At 38.9% G+C, this 23,905-nt stretch overlaps 1 protein-coding gene across 9 annotated transcripts in view; it reads right to left on the reverse strand.

The window, feature by feature from the left end:
• Positions 1–23,905, reverse strand: part of MBP (myelin basic protein) — a 218,308-nt gene that overhangs the window by 13,299 nt on the left and 181,104 nt on the right. For 4 of the 9 annotated variants that reach the window (XM_020986922.2, XM_020986925.2, XM_078153552.1 and 1 more), the window contains exons 5-7: positions 3,014–3,121; positions 2,019–2,054; positions 1,686–1,718 (exon numbers count right to left, since the gene is read on the reverse strand). In XM_020986922.2, the coding sequence (XP_020842581.1) occupies positions 1,686–1,718; positions 2,019–2,054; positions 3,014–3,121 (177 nt within the window). Of the gene's footprint in view, positions 1–40; positions 87–1,685; positions 1,719–1,892; positions 1,929–2,018; positions 2,055–3,013; positions 3,122–23,905 lie in introns of those variants that run through there. The other 5 variants (XR_002324623.2, XM_020986924.2, XM_020986923.2 and 2 more) reach the window with 3 other exon arrangements.

The raw sequence follows: 23,905 nt of genomic DNA on the forward strand, positions 1-23,905 counted from the left end.
ATGAGGCCAGATTAGGACAGCTCTGCTTCTGGATACCTACAGTGCCAAATTTTCCCATTTCTGCTCCTCATGTCCCACTCCTTTTGCTGTGGAGAGAAGAAAATCTTCTATTGGACACTCCTATTGTAGGGGATCTGGTCTCCCACCCCCTCATAAATCCTGCTAAGGACTTCTCTGTTCATGCCCACCCCCCCAACCCAACCTCCCACCCACATCCCAGGGTCAGAGAATCAGGCTCAGAATAGATTTAAGAACACTAAAAGATAAGGGTCCTTTCCCATAGAGTCCTACTGGAATGTTTCCTCCTGCTTTGGAGATGACCTTGGGTTCTCAAATACTATTCCAGTGGAGCAAAGCCCCTGCAGACCCAACCACTCTAGAAAAGCCCAGTGACAGAATGGAGATCTGTCTTCCAAGGTCCAGTCTAGCCAAATTTGGAGGGTTCCTCCCAAGAACGGTCATCACTGGATTGTCGTTTTTGCTAGGCACAGTGGCTCATGAAGAATGCCTATGAAAGCTACCAACTGCCTGGGTACAATGAGTACCTACACTGACAGGATAACAGTCCCTTGGACTCCTGAAATTTAAATAATAACATCGCTTATGATTCATTATAGAGAAAATGTCCTCAAGGATCATTAAAAAAAATTTTTTTGCAGTCATTTAGGACCTCTTGGAAGCATTCAGTTTCTATGTGTCCGGTAGAATGTATCATTAAGTGATTCCTCCCCCTCCTCTCTTTATTTAGAGAATGGTACAGTCTGTGAGTTTGTGAAATGGGAATATAGCCTACTGTACAACAGTAGCCAAAGGCAGTGGCATCTGTAGAGAATTGTATCGACCTCAACTGGGAGACCTTTGGAGAATAAGTGAGAGACCAGAAGGTCATGGTCATTTCTAGCAAATGAGAGAGAAAGGGCAAACCCTACTATGTAGAGTTTGTGTTTATTGAGCCTTGTGGTCTTGCCATAGATGTCTACAATTTCATTTTTTTTACTTGCTTTTTAAGTCAAAATAGTTAAAAGACAAAATCTTATTTTAAATGGAATTTTCTTGTCTTTTTCTTCTAATAAATGGAATTAGTTTTTTCCTCAAAAGCTCCACTGAAAGGTCATTTTTTTTAACTCTTTGTCAACACTGCTGCCCTCTTCCAGACCCCAGGACTCACTTCCCTCATTTCCTATGCCTGAGAAAAATTTAAGTTGGCCAAATGAGGTGCTACCGCTCTGTATTATAAGACAAACCAGGGTTGGGTAACCAACTCTGGTTTTATCTTTTCCCCACCCCTCCCACCCTTCAAAAAAAAAAGAAGAAGAAGAAGAAGAAGAAGAAGAAGAAGAAGAAGAAGAGAAGAAGAAGAAGAAGAAGAAGAAGAAGAAGAAGATGGAAAGAAAGAAAGAAAGAAAAGGAAAACAGCCGAATCTTCCAGGAGCCTTGAAGGAGAAAAGGTGGATTGCAATGCGTGAAGTGGGTTTGACCCACTGGTACTAAAGCAGAAGAGTTGAGTCACTGTGGAAAAGGCCACATTTCCCATTCAGAAGCAAAGCACCCAGATTACAGCCACAAGCAAACTGCTGTTTACAGGGAAGGAAAGGATCGGAATAGGTTAAGCAACTGAAAAGATCAGAACAGAAAAGTCAAGTGGCCGGCAGAGGAGCCAAAGGGAAAGCGCAGTCATCACCTACCCAGCTAAATCTGCTGAGGGATAATCCTCTCCCCTATACAGGAAGAGAAGAAACAGTGACACGGTCAACAAACACAGAGGAGATGGGCTCTCAAGACCCCACTGACACCATGGAGCCCAGAATCCAGCAGGCACGACATGGCCTCTGGACACCTTTCCACATGCTCTGGCTGGTGATGAATTTTTCCTGGATGAGAGAGAGCGAGCTTCTCTCCTACCTGCTTTAGGAACTTCCAGGGAACGACTAAAGAAAAAGGATAGCTTTTTAAAGATCAGCTTTTGTTGCCCTTCTTCCCACCCCCACCCCCGCAGTCCCTCCAAGATCATGTCTTACCTTTCCTTGTCCTGCAGGTGGTGTCCGAGGTGACACCTGGAAGACAATGCAGAGAATGGTGAAGCAGCAATCGAGGAGTCAATGATTGATTCCTCTGGACCTTCCGTTAACTGCCCTTTGGGCTAGTACTAAACAAGGCTCACATTGCTACTATTTCTGAGCTAAGTAGCAGCTACCTGAAATGCCTGTTGCCTGAAATGCATGAGACCTCAGCAATTCATGCCATGCTGCCCCAGGTCTGAAAACAACCTACAAGATTTAGGACTTTTTTTTTTTAACATTAATTTCTAATACCACACACGTATCCCAAGAAATATTTGTTCAGAAAATGTTTGAGATAAAAAGGCTTCTATAAGACAGTGGAATTTTTCTCCTTCAACAGATGTCTGTATGTTGCATTGTAAACTGTTTGAAAGGAGGGATTGTTTCATTGTTCTTTGTATCCACAGTGCCTGGCACACAGTAAGTGCTTAATAAGATGCTCGTTGGCTGATTGATTGATGAAGGTGTCATCAATAAAACGTGACATCTTGGTTCTTTAAATAGCAATCAATCGTGAAATAGTATGTCTGAAATAATCTATTGAAGAGAATGAAACACACTGTGCTACCTTAAATAAGTCCACGGATCAGAAAATTAGTTTTAAAAAGCAAAATTTAAAAACACAAGCTATTCTATGTTGATTTAGTCTTAAGTAAAAGTTCTCTAAATACACAGAAGGATCAATTTATGAAAAATGGAATAAGGAGGGGCTTGTTTTGAACTTTTGAGCTCTGCCTGCTATGTATCTCAGTTGCTGCTGTCATCTTCAAAATCAGGGCCTGGTACTTTCAAGGTGGAACGCTTTTGCTGCTGCTTGTGGTTTGCCAACAATAGAATCATCTATTCCATTTTCCTTCAAGGTAAGGGTCATGCCACAGAGATATCTAATGACCAATTCATTCCCCCAACACATGTCTTTGTTTTCCCAAAGATCCCATGAGGAGGGCACTTACAATGTTCTTGAAGAAGTGAACTACAGGGTTGTCATCATAGGTGCGGCCATGCTGAGACTTCTGGGGCAGGGAGCCGTAGTGGCCAGCTCTTGTTGCGTGATGTAGATCCTGAAATGCAAGATGCAAAGCTTGACATAAACACTCTACAATGTGGAGATAAACTAAGAGCCACAGAAAGGCAAGATTAGAGGTTTAGGGTGAATACCTGGGGGAAAAAAGGCATTTTTTTTCAAGTACAAGCATTTTTTGCAAATATGATATGAATTTTTCTATTCCACGGTAGACATTGTTATTCATTTTTCCATTATTATGCAGAAGTGTACATGTTATGATATATGTTATTGAAAACATGATCTGTAACTTGCTTTGGGATCAGCTTGTCTTTACAAATCTGGTAGGCCCGTGCCTGTTGAAGTTATAATTTAGAGCATCAGATAATGGCTTAGCCCTCAGTGTTAGGTCAGGGGAAGGGCAATTCTGTTTAAGGCCAAAGCAAGGTTAAGGAAGGCACACAAAGATATCACTCTGCTATCCAGGCTGTCAATTTTGATGAAGGGAAATATCCCAGGAGCTACACATTGACTAACTAGTAAAAACAAAGGAAGTATCAGACCATTAACTCTGAAGTGGTTACATAGCATGAAATAGCCTTGGTCAACTGAAATGGATGTCTTGTGCTCTAACAATAATGGGGTCTGCACAATTTGGCACAATAACGGCCACATTTTGATTTAACAGGAGGTAAAGATGTAAGCACTGTTGGGTGTGAGTGACCCATGGCAGATTCATGATCACTGGGAACCATAACTTTCTAACTCAGTAAATAGAGCAATAACAAGGAGGGCACACAGTAGTCACCAACCGAGACCATTTCATCACAGTCAAGAAAAGAATGAATTTAGAAGGGGAAACTACTGCTCTTTCAAGATCCATGAGTTTTGTGGATAACAATAAAAACTCCCAATACTCAATAGTACCAAAGATGTCTAAGATACTTAAGAGGGAGAGAAAAAGCAAGGAAGTTAGTCATACAAAATTCTATAGAAGAAGAGGCAAGGAAGAGGAAATCAGCAAAATGTATAACTAGGAGAGAAAAAAAAAAGTGAGCTGGACATTATGTGAGAGCAAGGCATAACCTATAGACAGTCCACATATATGTTTCACTAAGATCCATACTATGTCAAGAAAACGAGCTAAAGGCATAGCCGGGCAAGTGGGCTTTATGTGGTAGATGTACAAGAGGATATGAGCAAAGATGCGAAAACATGGCTGGCTTGTGATCTCTACCCACATCTCTAAGATCACATATCCATTAGACTGTAGCAGTAAAGAGAAGAAACTCCCTTTGAGTATAATGGGTCCAGTCAAAATACAATGATATTTGGGGTGGGGGGAAACACCAAAAAAGTTGTAAAAAGTATACCCAAATTAACATTTGGCAACTAGATGGCAAAGTGGTGGAGCCTAGGACCTGGATTCCAGAAATTCAAATCCTGGCCCACATGTTTATAGCTGTGCAACCCTGGTCAAGTCATTTAAACTCTCTGAGCCTCAGCTTTCTCATATGTAAAATAAAAATCTGCAAAATAAAGAGCACCTACCTTCATGAAGATCAAATGAGATCATAGATGCACAGTACTTAGCAAGCCTTCAAGTGCTATGTAAGTCATATTTTAAACTGGATCTCTCTTGCATGCTCTATTTTGTATTATTAGTCTGCCTTGCTTTCCCTCTTTCACATGCACAATTGTACATAAATACACATGTTCTGCTGCTTGATTATGTTACGAATGTACAAGTATGAAAAAAGAGAAAAAGGAGAACAGAAAGACTTTCTCTCTTATAAGGTCAGGTTAACTTGTCATAGCCATCATTCAGTGAGGTATAGTCAAACCACTTGCACTAAGTGTGTTAAAATGCAATAAGAAGCAATTTTTTTCCCCTAATGGGTTTATTTTTCACATTATGTTTATGAGACTTTCTCTCTTTCAAACGGATGTTTTGCTACAGGCAAGATTTGCATGACATCCATGAAGATTTTGATATTCTTTTTCTTGGTTGTGGTTTCAAGTTACAGTAATACAGAAGCCTGCAGGAATTGTTACGATGTTTCCAAACAATTCCAGGTGGGCAACAAATAGATTCCCATCATTTTAATTAGCTTGGAGTAATTTTAGTGGATTGAGTTGTTATCAAAAATGGGTGAGCAGGAGCTGAAAAACACATTGACAACCAAGGGGTGAGTAGGCTTGATTTCTAAGGATAAGACCTGGGCTCTCCTTTCAAAATGCTTATAACATTAACAAAAAAGGTGGGTTTTAGGGCCTGGATGATGCTTATAGCATTTCAAACTTTAATGAGATCAAGAATAATTTTTTTTTACCTAGTAGAATGGATATAGGCCAAATGAAACATGGCTTAGGAGACCCCCATGAGGAGTTAGGATTGGAATACCCTCATTTTCGCTTAAACCAGCTATTCCCCAGCCAACCTCCCTTCTGGCCTCTGTTAGTGATACCACCATTCTCCCAAGTCACTCAAGCTCGAAATCTTGGAGTAAACTTTGATTTATACCTTATATCAAGTCAGAGACTTGATGCATTCTCTTTCAAAATCTCATATTTGCCCTTTCCTTTCCAATTATTCTTATCTAGCCTTTCTGTCAGTGTCCCAGACTATTGTAACAGCCTCTTAGTTGGCCTTTTTTAGTTGATGCCAGGCTCTTCTCAAAGCTCCAAAGCCAGCGTTCATACATACATCTGACTCAAATGGATCTGTGATCTCATTTATAAAAATCTTTCCTTCAACAATGCTGATTGAAACTCATCCATGCATGTCCATCCTGTGCAAAACTGGTCCTTGTCCTCCCATAAGTTCATTGGACGTCTAACCAACATACTGGGGGCTTTCCTTACTTTCTCCTGACATTCCTTGCTCTCTTTGCATGAATGATGCACATTCTTCTTTACTCAACTATTTCTTTGATGGGACAAAGTAAGCAGAATCAGGATAATAATGTATACAATGATTACCACCACAAAAAAATGAAAGTGAACATTGCAAAGTTATAAAGAACATGGTTAGCCCCAAAGAAATGATATGAGAAGGTGTCTTCCTCCACTCCTTTGCAGAGTCAAGTAGGTAGGGGTGGGTGGGGTCCACTGGTGTGTAGTATTGCACATGATGTCAGGTTTTGTCAGTGTATTGATTAGTTTTGCTAAATTTTTCTTCTCTTTTTCCTCTTCAATTATTTAAAAAAAGGATGTCTTTCAAACTTTGCTAATGTTTTTCTATATACTTGAAATAACATCTATTCTCCTGTCTGTCTGCCTATCCTAAATCTGCCAGGAACCAGTCAACATGCCTTTATTACATGTCTGATGTGAGAAGAATACCATACCATGGAAGAGATGAAAAACAGAGTTTAGAGAACAATGAGTCCCAGGCTTTGAAGACTTTACAATCATGTTGGGGAGGGGGAGATAAATATTACAATATTACACAATAAGCATGATGGAGAATTACAAACCAAAGTGTTAAGTGGCATCTGACAAAGAAGGGAAGGCTTTGAGAAGGAGGTAGTGCTGGAACTGGGGTTTTAAGGATGACTAAGAGTTGAACAGGAAAAGATGGGGAACTGTGGAGACAGTGAGCATTCTAAGCCTGGAGAACAATGAAGTATGAAATGGGCCCAGAGAAGGTTTGGGAGTAGGGCAGAGAGCTGCCCAGTTTGGCTGAAGCACACAGTGCATGGAACTAAAGAAGAAGAGATATGATTGAAAGGGAGTGTGCCTAGTAGATCTGCAGTTTCATGTGCAATCATCTTTTTTGTTGTATTGTGTTATGGAAATGCTTGTTTTATTCCATAAATTAAAAATGAAATTTAAAAATGAAAAAAAGAAAGAGAGTGTGCCACAAGATTGTGAAGGGTCTGGAATGCCAGGGGGGAAAAACAGCTGGAACTTGAAAAGCAATGAGTCATTGAATGTTTATTAAAACTGCTAGCCACCTAACAGGACCTACGTTTAAGAAATATTGTTCTGGCAGAAGTAGGATGCATGATTAGAGGAGGGAAAGTGCACATGTGGGAAGGCCCAGCTCCACTTTCTCACTGAAGACTTCTCTGAGTCTTCTAGTTCTCTTCCTCAAACTAAAACAAGTATAGTTGATACCACATAGTACTTGGTTATCTCTCTCTTATCTTGTAGAGCTATTTCCTCTGTTAGCCCTGTCTCCTTAGCAAGATAGTAACCTCTTTAGTGTCTTCTTTCTCAATCAGCAAAATGGCCAATTGGTAATAATCAGGAATATAATAATTATTATTATTAATTAATAATAATAGGAATAATATTATAATAAAAGGAATGTGTGCCCCATGGCTACCTCCCTCACTCGCTTCTTACGAGGTGAGTGAAAACCCTTCGAAAAAGCATAAAGTACCATAAAAATGTAAGGCATTGTTATTATCAGCTCACAGGCATGTGACCGGAATTACATAGCCTAAATTCAAAGTGCTTGACCTCCTCGAAAGAAGACTCCTACAGAAACCAGAACTTTCAGATAACAGACTGGCATGGAAAATAGCAAGAGCTCTTCAGCTAATGAGTCTAGGGGCTGCTGGGAAATGGTTCTCTTCAAAACTCTCTAGCTTGTAGGGTCTGGAAAGTGTACCCAGAGAAGTATTTACTAAACACCTGCTCCCTGACCTGAAAGAATTCATGCATGTTTAAAAAGGAAGCAATTTACTCCTTCATAAAATATGTTGGATAGGTAAGAAAATAGGAGGCATTCTGAATTCTCAATTTTTCCACATGCTGAAATTTATTTCCTAGCTTTTGAGTCAAGGCAGTATCATGCCATACTGAATCACACTCAGCTTTGGATGAAATGTAAACAAGTACCTTAAAAATGAGAGAAAAAGAAAGAAGATAGAAGCAGAGAAAGAGAGAGAGGGATAGAGAGAGAGAGAAAGAGAGAGAGAGAGAGGGAAAGAAAAGGGGGGAGAGACAGAGAGGGAGGGAAGAGAGGAGAATGTTCATATAATAATGCATTCCTACTTTTATAATGAATTTGCATAAGGAGTGAAATAATATAATGTATGAACCTGAAAAATGATGCCTGATATTACCAGTAATGATGTCAATCAGAGGGGCATGAAGATGAGAGCTGGCTGATGCCTTTGTAATGTGAATGACTAGTTACTGATTATTGTAGTCACACTAAAACTTGATCTTTCAATGTACATGTACATGGAAATGCTTTTATTTCATTCATTTTTATTTCAGTTCTTCTAGCTAAAAAGCTGGGTGTCAGTGTCAGAATTCAGGATACAGTTGTGTGGGTACACATGTATTATATTAAATATAATGACTATATATATGTGTGTGGATATATATATATGTATGTATGTGTACATATATACACATATGTATACATATATATGTATATAATCCTGCATGTGTACTTACATCATAATAAGATGGCTGACTTCACACAACACTTGGGGCTAGGTATTTTTACACAGTACTTTACAGGCATCATTTCTTTTGATCTTCCCAACAACCAGTGATCCAGCAGTATAAGAATTATTACACTTGAGGAAAATGAGGCTCAGAGGTAGTAAATGATAGGGCTGGGGCTTACACCTAACCCAAATTCAGCGGTATAATGGCTAGAGAGCTGGCCTTCTTTGTCACAAGTCCTGCTCTGAAACATACTGGCTGTATAACCCAGTCATATTAGCTCATGTAATTTTTCAGGCCAGTCTCAAAGACAACAAATTGCAGAAAAGTTATACATTAATAGAGGAAGTTCATTACCAGGAGCTCCCTTCATAAATGAAATTTAAAAGTCCTGTAAATATATATAGATGTATATAGTAAATAAATGTAACATAAAACACACACTATACAATACATATATGTTATAATGTATTATATAACACAATATATAATATATACATATTATAACATGTAATATACCAAATACATTTATTATGTAAATATCATGTAATATAAATATAGATAGATATATGTGAGAAACCTGTGATTTGATCAATGCAGAAACTACCTCCTTGGGCAAACATTTATAACTTCTCTCCAATGTATTGTCTAAGAGGATTGTTGCAGTCACTGATCAACTTCGCCATAGTAACATAGGCAATACGTGTGCAACCTGGGCCTAGACCCCAGGACCTTCCACTGTGGCCAGCCCTTATTATATCTATTTTTTCTGGGGAACTTCTGCATCGTACCTGACAAAGGGCTGAATGTTCAGGAGGTGATTATTAATGCTGGTTGAAAGAATGTCATATTTTGAGAGTGGGGATTCTAAATATTTTGTCCAATTTTAACCAGTCCCTGCTCTCATAATTGTGCTTCATACATAGAGTTGATTGATTACATTACTCTAGATACATATCTTAGAATATAAAAAGAGGAAAGAGGAAACACAGATGTAATATTATTACAATAAACTCCATGGTTCTAGCCCCAACTGGAACTTTGCTATACAGAATTTTGCTTGAAATAAGTAGGCAGACTGGAATATCTTTTTGTTGTTGTTAAAGAGAAATTCTCGTTGTACTTTTTTGTTAATGGTTTTGACTCATAATTATGTTCGGTCTATAGAGAATTTAATATGAGCCATCGTTCTGCAGCCAGAAATAGGAAGCAGAGAATGTGGACAGACCACCCCTGAGTGGTAGCTGAAGAATGTAAAATAGTAATTTAGCAGCATTTCTATCTGGTGCCCTTTCATAGTCTTTCAAATAGGTCTTCTTTATTTGTTCCTTTGTATGCATTAATACAAGGTGGTGAACCCAAGAAAAGGGTTAAGGAATTCACCCTTAGCTGATAGACCAAGAATGTCAACTAATTATGTGGGCATCTTCATTTGGCCCCTTTATATAGCTTAAAGAAATGTTTGTCAGCTCCATGTATAGTACTGTGGGTTAATCACAAGGGTGAACCCAGCAAATGGGACTATTTCAGTCTTCTTTTGAAGCTTTTTAGCTGAAGGTATGCCATTAAGTCATAACTCAACTTCCCTTAATAGTCCCAAGCTAGCACTTACCTGGCAATGGATGACTTCATTTTCAGAATGAATACAAGATGACATTATTATGTTGAAGCCATTTGAGGGGGTCAAGCAGCTTTCTAAGAAAAGAAATTCATGGCTTTCTGCTTGGCTGAATTCTGTTCATAGTCAAGGCAGGCACAGGCAGAGGAAATTGCACCCTTGGGGTGACATCATGGAGTCAGAAAATTGAAGAGTCGGAAGGGACCTTGGAAGCCATCTAGTCCAACCCAAACCTCAGAGAAGGGGTAACACACCTACAAGTGATCTTCCAGCCTCTGCTTAAAGTTCTCCAAGGAGACGGAGCCCAACACCACTTCTCCAAGTAGCCCATTCCACATTTGGACTTTAGTGATCTTTTCCCACAACAGCCTTTTCCCTGCCTCATTTTTCAGGGTTACCCTATCTCTGGGTTTCTCTTTTAAATTGCATGCACTGTCCTGGGAGGGAACTTTCTAGCTGCTTAGAGGGGAGTTTCTCACTTTGCTTTCCTAGAACTGAAGGGATTGAGCCGCTGGAGAGCACAGGGGACAGAGGCCAAGTCGGAAAATGGAGGGAAGAACTGCTAAAGGCACACTTTGCCCTTCCCTAGGCTTAGAATTCAATCTAAGGAACACTTAGAAATAACTGAAACGATCACTTTCTGAAGTGCAGCTGTTGTAAGTAAGCTCTGTGGGAATGACTAAACAACTTGCAGTATATAGGATTGCCGATTTTTCACTGGAAAGAGGCTTCCTTAACGGGGTGCTTATTGTGCTTATTATAGGTATAAAGGTATATTCATATATATACATATATATATGTAATTTCCAAAGTTCAAAGAATTTGGAGAAAGTTTGGGAAAATTGCATAAAGTGAAGAATTGCTGTGTGAAGACCTTAAGCACAACCAAAAGAACACTACAAATAGTGATTACAATGATGCAAATGAAGGCAACCCTAAAGAGTAATATAACTTAGTCAAAGACAATGGACACTGTGGGTACCAAATGACTAAGGTTAAGGGCATTCTTTCTGGTAACAGACAAAAGTAGAAAGTGATATGCACCCAGGCTGTCTTTGACCTTTTGTGTAATTTTTCAGAGAATGTGCATCTTGAGAGTCTGTTTGCTATGTCAAAACCAAACCAAACAAAATCCATAAACATTATTTAGTGAGTCTTTTCTCTTACAAAGTTTTGAAGTTTTCTTTGAACAAAGAACTTCCCTAATTCTCTCATTAAGCATTTTTAGGTCAGCGCTGACAGATGTGTTTAATTAGCTAATTGCTTCCTCTTCTTCTGCTTGATGTGGGGGTTACTTTTTTTTTTTTTTGGACTGCAAATCCTAAAGCAGTTTAGCTGAGCTAATTTTTCTGAGAGGAAAGATCAAAGGAATTAAATAGACTTCAAGCTTTAGAGTAACAAAAATAAGAAATAAAAAAAACTGTCTGGAGACAGAAACTCAATATCTGAATAATTTTGAGGACTACGCTTGTATATTCTGAATAGAAGTAATCATAAAAAGTATTGACCTCGTAGGCTCTCTAGTACAACTAATGCAATCCCCTTTTCATACAGCTGTTGAAGCAAGAGGCCCTCACTGCTGAGTAAGATTGGAATGGGCTTTTGGTCATGGATGTTGTCTTCTAATCTGGAAGTGAATTGAATGAGGAGGTAGAATATTATGGTGGAAAGAGAAGCAGAAAACTTCCATTTAAAGCCCAGTTCTGCTGCTTGCTACTTTCGTGACCCTAGACAAAGCAGTTCATGATTTGGGGCCCGGATGTGCTGACATGTAAGATGAGAGGATTGACCTGGATAGTCTCTTTGGCCCCTCCTGTGTCTAACTTCCTGCCTTTCAGAGTTGGAAGGGACCTTCTTTTGAGTTCATCAAATCAAACCCCATTTTCCCCAGCTCCCAAAGCTTTTACTCCCATGTACAACTCCCTAAGTGCATAATATAAGAACCTGCACAGGTTTAAATGATGCCATTTAAAGAAGAGTCATTTGTTAAAGGAATCCCAAGGGGTTTCTGTTGGAAATAAGCCAGCTCTCAGTTGCCCTGTTTTGCTCTCAGCCTGAGATAATATTCTTCACCAGCAAGGGGAGCTCTTCTCCATTTCTTTCTGATTTTTTTTCTATTAACTAAGAAGGCATCAAAAAGAGATTCTCATCTCATTTTCCCGTTAGTTGCTTTGGGGCTGCGAATTCTTCATTTTTTAGCTAATAGCAGATTATCATTCCCTTAAAATGACATGAAAATGAATCCCTTTGGACAGTATGAGTTGAATTGTGAACAAGGGTTTGGGACTCCTTAATGAAATAAAGCATTTAATTAAAAACAGTATATCCAATAAGCCTTTCATTACTTCTCAAAAAAAGAAAGCATTCAGTAAAGATTAATAGCACTGCTCTTGGGATTTCTGTGTTAGGAAGAAGAGGACCAAGAGCTTCTTTGATTTCATGTGAGGGAACAGAATAGTTTTGAAAGCTTTCTCTTGGAATCTGCTATTAAGCAGATGGAAAGAAGGAAAGGAGAAAGAGGAAGGGGAAAAAAAATAGGATGATGAAAGGGAGGAAATAAAAGGGAAGAGAAGGAAAGAAAGAAGGAAGCAAGGACAGAAGAGAAAGAAGGAATGAAAGAAAGCAAGCATATGAATCATGGGCATCTCACCCTGCACCATTTTTACACTCACAGTGTTCAGACACTATTCATAGATTTGTGGCCTCCAAAAGGTGGTCCAGTAAAATTTTCAATTCATTTTTCCCTTCCTTCTCATCCATCTTTTGGTCTATAGGCCTCCCCTTTCTTCTAAGGAATTAATGATATTGAATGAATGATAAGGAAGAGAAAATGTAATACTAATCATTCTAGTGAACCCTGTGGTTAACTTGAAATTTGCCTGAGTAGGTTCCAAAGTCTTTGAAGATACATGTGAATTAAAATGAAACTATTATCTGTCACTGCAGAACTTTCTATTATCTGACACTGTCTCAGACTCATAGAATGTAAGACCTGAAAAGGGTCTCAGAGGCTATCTGGTCCAATCTTCTTATTTTACAGAGGAGAGAAACTGAGGCCTAGAGGAGGAAGTGATGCTGCTACAATATTGATAGAGAGTCTTCAAAATAAAAACCTTGTAGTAATCTGGAAGATAATGAAGCATTTTACTAATATCACCAAAGAGAGATTAAATTGTGTTTGGTGATGTTAGCATTAACTGCATTTTATTGTATTCTAATTTACTGAAGATTGATAATCATGTGATCTGCATGGTAACTCTCTTTTTAATCAGAGTACCTCCATTATTTCTCCATGTTAGATAATAGAATGTATTATAATCACAGTACCTTATGTTTGCATTACAGTTTATAGGTTATAACACTTCATGTACATCATCCTATTTGTTAGAAGCTCTGTAAGGTAAGAGATGATTGGGGCAGGTATTATTATCTTCATTTTGTAGATTTGGAAACTAAGGCTCAGAGAGAAGTGATTTGACCAAGGTCACAAAACTAAGTGCCTGGAAGAATCAGGCCTAGAACTCTGGTTTCTGATTGTTCTTTTTCACGTTGGTGCTTTTTTGACGTTTTGTAAACCTGGATGCAGGTCCTGGGAAAATCCTTGTGAAGATAATCACGTTAAAAATGTGCCCTATCCATTGCTACCTGTTAGCAATGTGTTGCTAATGAGCACCCTCTCTTTAGTCCATTATAATAGGGGCTTTCCAAGAAGTTTAATGTACTCCCACACGACTTGATTAATCTGGGAGGGATTCATATGACTTAGACAATGGGAGTTAGTTCATTTTTCTACAGATGCCTGTGGTTAAGTGACTGGTTAGTTGTACAATCGCACAAGTTGGAGGAAAGGCATGAGAGGAAAAAACTTTTTTTTTTGCCTTATGCTCCATTTTAGTGAACTGTCTTGTGTTAAAATGAAAAACTGGAAACTGAATTTGCTCTTAACAGATTAAGGAGAAGTAATTGGTATCACGCATTTAGCCATGGCAGTTATTAATTTATTGGACAAGGAATTGAGTTTTAATTTTTCTCTTTACTTTTTAAAACATAAACATCTCATTATTTGGGCAAGCACTGGTAATTAAATACACATAGATATGTTTGGTTATTGCATTTCTACTAAATTTAGGATTCCCTGGCTTCACTATTATTTTGAGGATTATGTTAAGGATTAGCCACTGCACCACCTAGTTTGTAGACAGTGATTAATAAGTTCTTATTGATTGATTGACTGATTGAAGTAGGAGCCAGAGAGAGGCTCTTCCCTCTTTTTAATCCTGCTGTGATTATAAACAGCAATAGGAAGTTTTGAGGTTAGATATGAGAAAGAATATCCTTAACATGGGATCATGAAATAATTACTCTTTATATCCTTCAGGAAACAATCATTTGCACTTTACCATAGGGACTAGACCTGTTATTTTACCGGTATAGATAACTCTCAGGGGTGAACAATCCCTCCATTATCAGAAATTGGCAATTTATAATCTTAGAGTATTGCTTAAGTAGTCAGTCAATGAGCATTTGTTAAGTGTCTACTATGTGCCAAGCTCTGATAATTCAAAGAAAGGTAAAAGACAGTTCCTACTCTCATGGAGTTTATGGTTTAATGGGGTAGACAACATGCAAACAGCTATATAACAGGATAAACTGGGGACAATCTCAGAGGTAAGGCCCTCAGATTAAGAAAGACACCCCCCCCCAAAAGAAAGACCCAAGTTCATACAAGTAGCAAATAGAAAAGTTGGGCTTCAACTTGAGTCTTCTTTCTCCAAACCCTTTCTACTCTCCTACACCGACTTTCAGAAGTTCAGAGCTGTGAAATTTAATATTATAGATATTGGAAGACACTGAAGCAACTGGAGCATTGGAACTTCATTTCTGATAATAAGATTGTGACTCATGCAACTTATACTGGATTTATAGCCTTGCACAGAATGGTAACATTTTGAAATGAAGATGGTGTTCAAAAATCAAGAAATGGCATAAGTAGGTCATTGCTGCCTCTAAGGAACAAATGACATGACTTTTAATATAAAGCACAGGATGAGGGGAATGGTGGAATCAAGAATACAAATAAATAGCAATTCATATTTATATAGTATTTTAAAGTTTCTCTAGCACTTGCTTCACAGGTGGATGGTACATATCTTTTTATTCCCACCTTGCACAGAAAACTGAGGCTTAGAAAAATGAAATGGCTTGCCAAAGGTTATACAGGTGATAAATATCATAGCTGACATTTGAACCCAGGTCTCCAGACTCTGGGCCACAGTTTTCTCTTCAAACTGTGAAGTTTCGATTCAGTCAAAAAACCTCACTTGAGGACCTAGATGGCCACATGTGGCCTCAAGGCCAAGGTTCCCCACCCCTGGTCTAGGGCACTAGTCCTAATGAGGATATTAACTTGGACTTATAGGAAGGATGATGATATGCTCAGCAGAATATGGAAACTTGGAGGAGGTACAGTTTTGAAGGATATAATGAGGTTGGTTTTATATATGTTGAGTTTGAGAAATTGATGGGAAATCTAGGTGATATCCAGAAGTAATTAGAGAATCAGGACAGGAATTTTGTGAAAGATTAGAAATGGTTATATTTAGGTAGAGGAGTCATCTTTGTAAAAATGCTAATTGAACCCATGGGAGCACTGATCACCAAGGCAAAATGTTAGAGAGAAAAGCTGAAATTGGAAGAGACCTGAAATCAGAACCTTGGGGAATACTGATGTTTTGCAGGGAAGAAATGAAGAATTAGCAAAGGGGATGAAGACACAACAGACAGACAGCTAAGAGAACCCTATAGGAGAAAGCCAGGTTATAGAAGCCAATGGAGCGAAGAAGAGACAGAAGAGGGAGTAATGAAGAGTGGCAAAAGCTTCAGAGGCCAAGAAAAATGAGAATTGGACAAAGATCGCAATCCAAATTGCAAGGAGTGGAGAAGTGAGATCTCTCCAAAGGAGGGTAAATTAAAGGAAGCAGACAGTTACAACTGGAGGAAAGAAGATTTAGGAGGGACATGATCTCTGTCTTCCTGTTTCTGAAAGGCTGTCACAGGAGCAGATTTTTTCTCCTTGGTGCCAAAGGACAGAACTAAGAGCAGTGGGTGGGATTTGTAAAGAAGTAAATGTAGACTTGATACAAAGAAAAATTTCTTCCCTAATGTTTACTACTCTTCAAAGGTGGAATGGGCAACCTTAGGAGGTAGTAGGCTTCCTCTCACAAAAGGTCTTTTCAGCAAAGGCCAGACTATTGTAAAAGGAATCCTTGTATAGGCAATGGTTGTACTATGTGTCATCTAAGGTCATTTCTACCCCCAAGATCTTGGGATTCTGTCCTGTTAATTTTTTATATAGGCAATGCCAGAAAATTCGACTCAGGGCCTCCGTTGTTCTACAATGAATAGGGTCTACAATCTTCTAAACTTATTGGGAGTGGGAGTATGGGGAGGGGAAGGCTTGTTCCATCCTTGCAGTGGTGGATGAGAGACACAGTTGGGTCTATTCCAGCACAAGAAAAAGACCCAGTCCATTGTCTCTGAGTCCTTTTGGCTAATGGTTTATAGTGGGAAGGTACTGGGTGGGACAAGATGAAAGAAATGGAACTGAAGATTACCGAGGGATTATGGACAAGCCCACTTAATATCTCACTGCCCCAGAAAATACTCCAATGTTAAATTACGGATGAGTTACTGATCTCTATAAATGAAGGAAGTTTCAAGGAATGACTTGTCTGCCTCTTCTTTTTCATCAAGACCCCTCCCCCTCAATAGTATTATACATTCTGACCCAGAAAGGACTTTAGAGGTCACAGAGCCCAACAATCTTGGAGATAGTTGCACTTTGAAAAAGAAAAGAATACAAACTTTAACAAAATAGTAATAATAATGACATTTGCTGCCCTCTTCACAGTCTGTACCTGCTAAGTCTCACTGTTGCTTATTTATTTAGTTGCAATCCAAGTATATGTTATTTTTGTCAGTGCTTCTTCTCTGAATCATTTCACATGTCCTTTTATATTTCTTTACAATCTTCATATTTTCTATTTCTAACCATCCAAAAATATTCTATTTTCATGGGCAGAACACAATTTACTCAGCTTTTCTCTTTTTACTCCTTTTTAAAAATAATTAAAATTATTTTGGAATTGTGTAGAAGAGCCTAAAAGAAATCTACAGGGGAATGGAGGTGAATAATGTGAGCAATATGGAATATGAGCATCCGGAGGATAGAACAACATCACATCACCATCTCAAACTTCTCCAGGCAGAATGGTGAAAACAGGCTGGGAGGGGCCTGAGTGAGTCTTCCAAGGTACAGGTAATAGACTGTTCCTAGACTAGCCCTTTTTACTACCTGCCTCCTCCTCATTTTTCCTGGAAGACTAGGCTGAACCACTAGGAAATTAAGATTGTAACCAAAGAAATAAATTATTAAGACAACATGGCTCTAGTTTGTAGTCTTTTTCTGCCATAATTTTATTTCTGTGAGTAAATGATTTTTAGAGGAAGCAATTATGAATTGCTGGTCAAACAACTTCTAATATGATGCCTCAGGGGAGAGGTGAGCTATTTCTGGTGAAGTCCAGGCAGTTTAGAATGTGCATTTCAGAGACGATTCTACTCTGTATCATAAATCTATTTTTTCCTTTGAACTTTCCAGAACTGAATAAAACTATAGCTACGGGTTTTTTTTTTCATTTTTTATAAAGAGGCAGTCCCACATCCATTCCCTAGAGAAATACACAGGTAAATCTTCTGATTTTGCCTGAAATTGAATGTTACCTCATTACCTGTCAACAATAGTATACTGCATCAGGGAACCTACATGTTAACCAACTTTCTAACTGGACTGGCAATATGCCTTTGCTCACTTTCTCTGTGTCATGCCCAGAAATTTGCTCCAATATGTTTGTGTATGTACGTAAATATGCATACATATCTATTATCTATGCTTATCTTTAACTCTCTCCTTATATTGGAAACAGGATCTTCCTGTCTTGCCTAGACTGGAAGCATAACAGCCGCTCATGAATCTGTCTGTAGTCTTACTCATTTGTCTTTTCAAGATGAGCCTGTTTTATTGCCTAGCGTAGAAGTTTCTTCTATAGTTGGGTACTGTTGGATAAGCCTTTACCAGGAGAGTAGATGCATCTCTCTCTCTCTCTCTCTCTCTCTCTCTCTCTCTCTCTCTCTCTCTCTCTCTCTCTCTCTGTCTCTTCTCTTTCTATGTCTCTGCCTTTCCTCTCTCTGTCTCTGTCTCTATCTTTCCTCTATCTCCATCTGTCTTTTCTAGGTCTGTCTCTCAATTCAGTTCAATTTCAAGGAATTAAATTCAACAAACATTTCTTAAAGTGTCTATTGGGTGCTGGCAGTGATGTAAAATGAAATAAGACTTAGTTCCTGCCCTCATGATGATAATATTCTAGTTTGGTACCTTGTGGAAGATTATGTGGCCATGACTAAGTATGGAAATGGACTGGGAGAATGGAGATTGATTAAAGACTTGGAGGGTACAACATCAAAGAGTGGGTCTGGTATAAATGAGAGAGTGGAAGGATAGGAAGTTGCAGTCAGAAAGTAGAATTTAGAAGTTGAGGATTTCAGAGCTAATACACTTCTCCTGGGCCAGGGTTATAGGATTTAGAGCTGTAAGGCTACCTTAGAGTTTATCTATATTAGGTCAGCCTCTTCATTTTGCACATGAGGAAACTCAGGCTCACAGAGGGAAAATGACTTGTCTAGGTTCACAAGAGAGTTAAGTATTCACACCAGAGAGTAAATGTTGGAGGCAGGATTTGAATTTACATCCCCTGCTTTCAGAACCAGTGCTCTCCTGTTCTATCCTAACACCCTGTACTCTTATACATTTCAATCCACAGCTAAAAGGATCTGTTGAGAGAGCATTTTGTCATTCTTTCATTGAAGAGCAGTGACCATGACCAGAGGCCTGCCCCAAGAAGATAAAACAGTAGGAGTTCTGAATACTGATACCCTGGTCTAGGTGATAGAAAGAAATTCCAAGTGGGATGCTTGGAACCTGAAATCAAATTCTTTGATGACTCTTTCTCCTCCCTTTGGATTTAGCTCAAGTACAGGGAAAGCTTTGGTTTCCATTCATGTTATACTCCTAACTTTGTCTCATCTGTTCAGACTCTTTGCACTTGGTCTGAGTATACATGAGTGAGAAGGGAAGAACAAAGAATACGGCCAGAGGAAATCGAATCACAAGCAAATACTCCCTGCAAGCTTATTAGAAAGTCATAAAAATCCTTGTCAAATTGCTATCTTGCAGCATTTATAGTCTCTCTGCCTTAGATGAGTTTATTTTTTAACAGAATTATTTTGCTGAAGATGAGTCATTTAGAAATACTCTCTCAATAAGCACAGAGCCAGGGCAGCATATTATCCATCAGAGGGGCAAATACAGTCACCTGCTTCTCTCCTCTGTCTCTAGAAATCAATGAAAATCTCACATCGACTTCACTATGAACTATATCTAGATGGGAAGGAAGCTAAGAGAGGCCTCAGTTTTCCAAAGCTTACGATGGGTATTGATTTTTCCCAACTACATTTGAATAATCTAATGAATTCTCTTCACTCTCTTTCTGCCTTTCAAATCCCTACCCATCCTTGAAAACCCAACTCAAATGCCATTCCTTTCCTCAATCTTCTTTTGGTACCGTGGATCCTCACATGGCACTGGTAATTTCAGAGAGAAGCCACATTTAAAATATGCCACCCCCCAGATGTATATGAGAGTCAGTTGGCTGAAATAGGCCCAACTGAAAAGTATAATGCATTTTTTAGTAAATTATATACTGAAACGTACATTACATGTAATACCGCATCTCCAATCTCCACGCCTTTGCTTTTACCAAACATGCCAGGAAATGTACTTCCTCCTTACCTCCACATGATGGAGTCCCTCTCTTCCTTTAAGACACAACTAAAACAACATCTTCTATATGAAACCCTTTCTGATCTGTCCAACTGCAAACACCCTCCCTCCTAAATGACCCTGTATTCAACAACTTTGTATATATTTGTATTTATTCACTTTATATTAATACTATATATATATTTGCACATGTACTTGTCCCTCCAATTAGAATGTGAGCTCCTTTCTAGAAAGGACTAGTTATTTCATGTGTTATACTTATATCCCTAGTTTCTAGAACAGTGCCAGGCATAATTAATAAATACCTGTTGATTGATTGCAAATATCCCATAATATACATAGCAATCCTTCTTTAAAAGTATGCATTAAAAAGCTTCAACTGTAATATTTTATACCTCACTACCACATACTTTTATTGTATACTAGCAGTGTGTGTTTGTGCCTTATTCCTTATTGTTGTTCAGTCATTTCATTCATGTCCAACTCCTCATGACCCCTGTTGGGATTTTTTTTGGCTAAGATACTGGAATGGTTTGCCATTTCCTTCTCCAGCTCATTTACAGATGAGGAAACTGAGGCCAATAAGGTTATGTGACTTGCCCAGAAATGTACGAGGCTGGATTTAACTTGGGCCTTATTCTTTACTAGATTACAAATTCCATGAAGCAAATTTTGTGACTTATCTGAATTTTGGCTCTCCCCCAGTGCCTAGCAATATGCTCTGTAAACAGGAGGCATTTAGTATTTGTAAGTCACATCTCCGTTATGTGTATCAGTAGAGGGGTATGGCCAGTTTGTAATTTCAAAGGGCTGGTAGCCCCATTGTCATTTTACTTTGGCTCCAGAATGTATTTCTGTATTTATATTAAGAATATATAAAGAATATGCTTTGGATATCAATTCAAACCAAGTCATAAAATTCCTGGGAAGGCCAAGATAACTCACTTAAGGAAAAAGAATGAGGGAGAAGTACAGTATGTAATGGACAGAAGTAACAATCACTCAAGAGAGTAGGGTTAGAATCCTGGCAATCTTGACTCACCCACTTACCTGTGGGACCATCCCTTACTAGTCATTCAAGCTTCTCCAGGTTTCAGTTTTCTTTTGTGTAAAGGAGGGGGGTTGGATCTCTAAGCTTCCTTCTAGCTCTAAAATTTTATAATTCTAGGCAAAACAAAGCACATATACAAACACAAAATGGGAGATGGGCCAGGGGAGATGTCATGGAAGCAAAGATCTAAGAGTCATAGTGTTCTTAAAAAAGTATGACTTACAATGCAGGCTTGTAGTTTTAAAAAGATTCTAGGAAGCATATTATGGTGTAGATGAGAGTGAGGCCTTTGGGCAGGCCTTTCTCAGAAAACTGCCTTGTCTGGGTTACTGCAATTAAAGCATGACATTGAGAACTCAGAGCAAATAGCCAAAAAGATTATTTTTTAAAAATGGGTCTTATTAGGAAATAATAGAGAAATTGGATAAATTAGGGCTGAGGAGAGAGGAAATGACAGCTTTTCATACTGTATGAGAGATGAGTAGCTTTTCCTTTTTTTTTTTCTTGTATAAGCCAGACCAGATACAACAGATGTAAGTTGTAACAGGAAGTCTGCTTATTTATCGTTTCCTGATTGTCTTTTGATACTTTCTCTAAAGATTTCTGTCTTTTTTTTTCTTTGTAAAAATGAGAGGAATACCTTGAATCATAGGAATCTACACATAACATGGTCCTGGACCTCAGAGACCAAGTTGACAAGACAGGACAAATGCATTCACATGAAAAGTTAAAACCATGACCTGAAGAGCAGATGCAACTTGGAGCAGGCTAATCAGTGATGGATCTGGAGTCAGAGCACCTGGATGACCTTGGACAAGTCACTTAAGCGTTCTGGACCTCACTTTCCCCATCTGTAAAATGAAGGAATTTTACTATATGTATGGCCTCTAAGATCTTTTAAAGATCTAAAGATGTGATCCTGTGGTCCTGAGAAGATGATAGGTGCCCTAATGTGTAGATAATAAGGACCTCAGGAAGTCAGAGAGCGGCAAGATCACTGGCAGGGAGGTTGGGCAAAGCTTATGGAATCCTTTTATCTCTAATCATTAGGAATTGATATAAGTGACAAAAAAGAAAAGAAAAACCCATAGTTTCCACGACATATTAAGGGCTGAATCAGGGGAAATGTAGAGAAACAACTGGCTATCAGGACTTAGAGCAGAAATGGATAAGCTTTTGTGGAGCCCTGGGGAAAGCTTGGGGACGAAGTTGGACTCGAACTAGAGATTTCTGAGCCATCAAAATGTCTAACCTTGCCTCCTTCCAGTCTGGTACAGGGTTTGGCAAATCTGCATCTAGGGAACAAAGGCCATTGTTTAACAAGTCAACTCAACAAACAGTTATCAAGTGCCTACTACTATGTGCAGAGCATTGGGCACACAATGAAACAGCCCCTGTCCTGAAGCAAACCTAGAAAACTACTGGGACACTAAGTTGAGACAAAGTAATTTCAAGAACCAGGCAATAAGAAAAGGCTTTGTTTAGGAGGTAGTACTGAGCTACTCTGTTCTATTAATTCAGTGAGGCAAAGGTGAGGAGACAGTGCATTCCAGACCGAGGTAGATGCTCAAGAAATATTGATTTGACATATTTTAAGGTAAAGAGAAGAGGGAAAACATATGTGTGTATGTTTATATGCATGTGCATGGCCATTGCTGTTTCCATGGAAGTTAACATAAGAAATGCTCCTTGTTTTAGAAAAACTTGGTAAATAGGATAAATTAAGTGGAGAGAAAGGGAATTGGGATATGTCCTTTACCCCTCCCCACTCTCAACTTCTTTATCATTTGGCCCTCACGCCCTAATGTCACCCTCAGTCGTTAACACAATATTTCCTAGAGACTACTTTGATCTAGTATTCCATACCTATCTCCAAGAACCCAAGCTTTCAGGTGCCATATTGAGCCTATCCTTGGATTCAGTGGGACCATTTGTTGTCCTGGTACTCCCCCTTCTTTTTCTTAGCCTCAATTATGAACTAAGCAGGAGTTCTGAATTCAGGCAAATATAACTTCTCTGTTGTCAGAGGTGTTATCTCAATTCCCCCCACCCATTTTGTACCTTTGCCTTAGTTGTTCCCTATTCTTTTTTTTTTTTTTTGCCTTCTGTTGGGGATCTTGGCATCACTGAAGAACTCTTGCTCTTGGTCAATACACTGGGAATTTCTGAAACTCAAATTCAGGTCTTTGGGAGGATGCCAGGACAGTTGTCCACAACTGATCCTTGGAGGAGTAACCTCGAGGTTCAGTGCTTATGGCTTGCGGCCTGGTAAACTCTAAGTCTTATTGGCTTACAGCTCTGACTTTGTTGCCTTGTTCTTTTGTCCAAACCATCCCTCGTCTCTAGAGAGAAATGGTAGAGTGGGATGGATAATAGTTGCCAAAAGCATATCGAGGTTGTGCCCCAATAAGTTCATAATTTCTGAACCACACAGGCAGGGTGTTTTCCCATTCTGTAACCTGTCAATTAATCTTGGAGCACTGTAAAGGAGCTGTGTGTCCTGGAGTTTTCATTATGTATAGTCCCTGTTGCAGTAACCCTCTCTTGCCCACCCCAAGTCATAAATAGATATCCTTAACGTGAATTTGGTGCCCTTTGGTCCATTCGGTCCATCTTCTTAGTCCTAATGCATCTATTCCACAATGATGAGGGCAATTTCTTGAAAGAATAGCTAACCTGTGGCTATTTTGTTCTGTGGTTGGTTTTGTTTGGAACAAAGACATTAAAAAAATCATTTTTAAAAGGAGAGCATATCTAACTCAGCTGAACAGGAGAGATATACAAAGTCAATGAAAGGTCCTTCATAAACAGGAAGGAGAAAGATTACAGGCTTACTCTTTACTCAATATGAAAACAACCATAG

The sequence above is a fragment of the Phascolarctos cinereus genome, unplaced genomic scaffold (assembly GCF_003287225.1).
Source record: "Phascolarctos cinereus isolate Bilbo 61053 unplaced genomic scaffold, phaCin_HiC Scaffold_4;HRSCAF=312, whole genome shotgun sequence".
NCBI lineage: Eukaryota > Metazoa > Chordata > Mammalia > Diprotodontia > Phascolarctidae > Phascolarctos > Phascolarctos cinereus.